The following is a 3,914-nucleotide window of genomic DNA, read 5'->3' on the forward strand; positions in this document are numbered from 1 at the left end:
TGGATAATCTAGAAACCCAAGCCTGCAGAAAGATCTACCCTAATTCTTGAGCGTTCGAACCTCGTATCAGTCCATCATTTCAACGTGTTTATTTTTACTGCACTACTACTGGTCTATAGTTTCCCATTTATGTGCACGCTTATAAGGTGATGTAAGGTCTCTAGAGCCCCTGTGATCATCATGTACGGCACCTTCTGAACTTTGGTTAGTTTATGCCTTATTGTAGACTTACACAGAGGCGCGGTTCACTAGCCTGTAATGTCATAGAGCAAAATGAAACGTAGTACAACTACTTTAGTTTTGAGCCCAACGTCGCGACGTCAATGAGAGCTTTACTTTTACATAGCGCTCATTTGATTAATAAAAGTTATCTTCAAGGCATGAGTGCAGTTAAAAAAAACACGCTTGGTTCATGAAATGCTGCAATAATCTCAATTTCTTATCGCGCATAATGAATTGAAATGGTGCGGAGTGTGTGCGTTGCAAATCACCAACTTAGTCATTTAATGTCAGTCAGTGAACACAGAGCACTTTACAATTTTAACAATCTTTTTTTTTTTTTTTTATAAAAATGCTGACGCCACATCTGGCTGTCTCTTTGGGCTTCCTCATCGCCATACCGCTTTCACTGGACGCCGCGTTGCTAACTTGCCACATTGAACTAGTCGATGGAGTGATCTCGAAAGTTTGTCAAAAACTCAAATGTCCCGTAAATTGCTCGAATGGCGCTTGTAATTTGCACTTACAACGTTGTATTTGCCACGCAGGCTACCAGCGAGTGGACGATAAGTGTGTACCTACTTGCGATAAGCCAGTCTGTAGCGAAAATGAGCATTGCTTAGCGCCTAATAAATGCATCTGCAACGATGGCTACTCGTTGGTTGATGATCAGTGTCAGCCAAAATGCGAAACAGGGTGCGCCGAAACTGAATACTGTGCTGCACCAAATAGTTGCGTCTGCAAGGAGGGATATATCGCTACTACGAACGGTGGTTGTGAGCCCATCTGTTCGATGGAGTGTGGTCAGTTTGGACGCTGCATATCACCAAATATTTGCGATTGCGATGAGGGTTACCGTGTGCAGGCTGAGGGCAAATGTGCACCCGTTTGTGATGCCGAACTATGCGTCAATGCCGATTGCATAGCGCCCTATAAATGTATCTGTCATGCAGGTTATTCACTCAACTTCGACAATAGTAAATGTGAGGCGTTGCCGGAGGATGATGCGACAAAGTCACAGAGCAATGCAACTGTGTGGATCGATGTACGTTCTGGAATGAATGAGTAATACAGTTTTAAATAAAATGTTTGTTGCTTTAATTCTATAAAAAATTGTGTCTGTTAATTATGTGATTTATTTGCATACGTTTGTATTTATGTTTATATAAAAAGAATTAGGAATCGCGTAAGCACCCTCTCCTTCCAGCCAGCAAAAACCTGCCGTCATCTCTTTGTTCACCATGGGCTTCTCGACTTTCCTTGTGAGTCTGTGAGGAGCGGGGATGGATTTACTTTCTGTCTACGATTCATTCTATGGTTTTTAGTAGAAATCACGTATCGAGCCGTAGTAGCAGTAAATAGGAGGCATCCCAACGCATAGCCTTCTTGAAAAGCTATATTAAAAAGGGTAGCACAGGAGGGAGCTCCTTTTGGAGATTAGTTGGGAAGATGCCATCTGTTGCGGGTGCGTTGAGAGGCGCTGAAGGCAATTCTTCAATCCCCAGCGCAGAATCGTTGCATCTCAGCCTGCGTGTGTATTGTTCGGGTTGCGCATAGTGGTAAAACACCCAGGACTAACAGGTACAAAGATGCCCTTGCAGCTGTTCCTGAAGCATCAATTAGGTCCTTCTAGGTGCCCTGGTCTGTTGATGTGCGTTTTTGTAAGGACTCTGAGAAATCTGGAGTGAGTTCATGAGTTCGTTTTGGTACACCAAATCTCCTTACTGTACGCAGAGAGATCATATTTGTACGTCTCCTATTTGAGCGAGGTTGTTGCTCCACCAAAGAGTCCCTCGGTTAAGTTCAAGAAAGACCAACTCTTTTACTTTGTATTTACACTTTTTAAGACAGTCTTGTTGGTGCTAGCGGCTAGTAACAAGGTTCCCATTCCAATACGGATTTGCATACTTTCTGTTAATAAAATTTCATTGTCCACTTTCCATTTTCTCACGCAGTTGTTAGTACAAGAAGCAGATAGTCTTTCCCTTCGGTAGCCTGCCTCTTTTTGTAGGGGAAACCCCAATTTCTGATATCACCACATGCACATGCACATATCTCAAAATAATGAGCTAGTTTTATTAACATTAGGATGCCTCTCGAACAGTTAAGTTTAAGTTGTGGATTTTCCAAAGCTAAACAATGTTGAGAAAATTTCTTTTTGGGTACTTTCAGTGCTTTTTACTTAGTAGCTAACTAACCGGTGCACTTCTCTTTGCAAATGTTTTACCTATGTTAATGCTATACTGCTGGGTAGAACCATCTGGATTCTCTGTTAAATTTACCTACTTCGTTTATGTAAGCTCCTAATTTGTCCGCTAGTTGTGTTGCTTTGTGTTTTCCCAGTGTGTCATATCTCATACTTTCTTCGTTATATTGTAGCTGTTGTCAGCTAAGGTCAGCGAAGCCCTATTCTTACCGCATATTTCAGGGCCAATGCCCGATGATAGTTTCTACTATCTTGAATACTTCAGGTCTTCGTCCTCCGAGGTCTTCGTCCTACTACAACCAGGCTAAACAGAAGGTGTTGCTCATTTTTACCATACAAAAAAATGTTCGAACATATTTTGTATGGAAGAAAATGCGCGACAAAAAATTGCCAAAAATCAACGGCAAGTCCAAGGTACTTCATATGTTTGCTTTGAATTGAATGGGCTACAAAACTACATATGAAAATTTGGTAAAAGTGTTTAGAATTTTTACAATCATTTGTTAAAATTCGTCGAATTTTTATAAATGTTCTACAAAAAATTACAAACTTTTTTTAAACAAACAAAAATAGCCAAACCTTGCCTAAATATCTCTTCCCATTCTCGCCACCGTTATATTTGTGCATAATTTTTGCGATCATTTTTCAAGTTTATTCTCTCTAAATAAAACTGTATGAAAAGATAGAGTATACCTTTTTCATCTAACAACAAAATTGTGTGTTCGAATTGGATGCTTTGGAAATATCCCGATTCTTGTCCACAGAAATCTAGTCACCGTAACTATACAGTACAGTAAGAGATAGCCTCTTCACTGGTACGATAAATTTAAAATCAAAATATGCTACAATACAGCCTGCCGTCCTTCCTAACTCTATTTCATCAATGATCAACGCTTGCCCGAAGTGTCTAGTCCCCCACAGGTCTTACTTTCTCTCTGAGTTTTACTTCCAATTTCATAGTCACTTCTTTCTGATGAACATCCAGGGAGATTAATATAATAAGGCCAGACCGCCAAACCAGGACGTAATATGTAATAATTGCAGTCGTTTTCAGGAAAACCAAACTGTTAGTTTCATTTTGTTTCTTTGGCCTTTGAACTTGAAAAACCTTTTTTTTTTGTTCTCTAAACCTGTTTCCAGGTATCATTTAATACCGCACAATTTTTGATCTCTAGACCAGTTTCCGGATTTTTTTCATACAAAAATAGATTTTGATAATGCGTTATATGGAAGAAATTGTAAACATTATTATTTTCAATTTCAGTGCTAATTAGTTGAACACTGTTTATTTTTATAGAAAAATTTGTATGAAATTATTTGAATGAATTAGAGGCTTATTTGAATTATTTAATTTCATTATATATTTAACTTGTTATTCAATATATCTCCTAAAGATTAAAAAAAAATGTATGCAGATCTCATTTAAAACGAAATTTATGGCTGCGGTTTTTTGACTGCGTTCGTAAACCAGGCTTAGTGAAGAAAATCC

At 38.9% G+C, this 3,914-nt stretch overlaps 1 protein-coding gene across 1 annotated transcript; it reads left to right on the forward strand.

Annotated features, from left to right (window-relative positions):
• The first annotated feature begins 490 nt into the window (after positions 1 to 490).
• On the forward strand, positions 491 to 1,395 carry LOC118738419 (wnt inhibitory factor 1-like). The gene has a single exon (XM_036469352.1). The coding sequence runs from the start codon at positions 572 to 574 to the stop codon at positions 1,286 to 1,288; it is 717 nt and encodes a 238-aa protein (XP_036325245.1). The 5' UTR covers positions 491 to 571; the 3' UTR covers positions 1,289 to 1,395.
• The last annotated feature ends 2,519 nt before the right edge of the window (positions 1,396 to 3,914 follow it).

Source organism: Rhagoletis pomonella, unplaced genomic scaffold (genome assembly GCF_013731165.1).
Source record: "Rhagoletis pomonella isolate Grant_MI unplaced genomic scaffold, Rhpom_1.0 Rhpom_scaffold_00004, whole genome shotgun sequence".
Classification (NCBI taxonomy): domain Eukaryota; kingdom Metazoa; phylum Arthropoda; class Insecta; order Diptera; family Tephritidae; genus Rhagoletis; species Rhagoletis pomonella.

What these genes read in the sequence shown, in the direction of transcription:
- LOC118738419 (XM_036469352.1), top strand. Translation starts at nt 572, where the DNA reads ATGCTGACGCCACATCTGGCTGTCTCTTTGGGCTTCCTCATCGCCATA.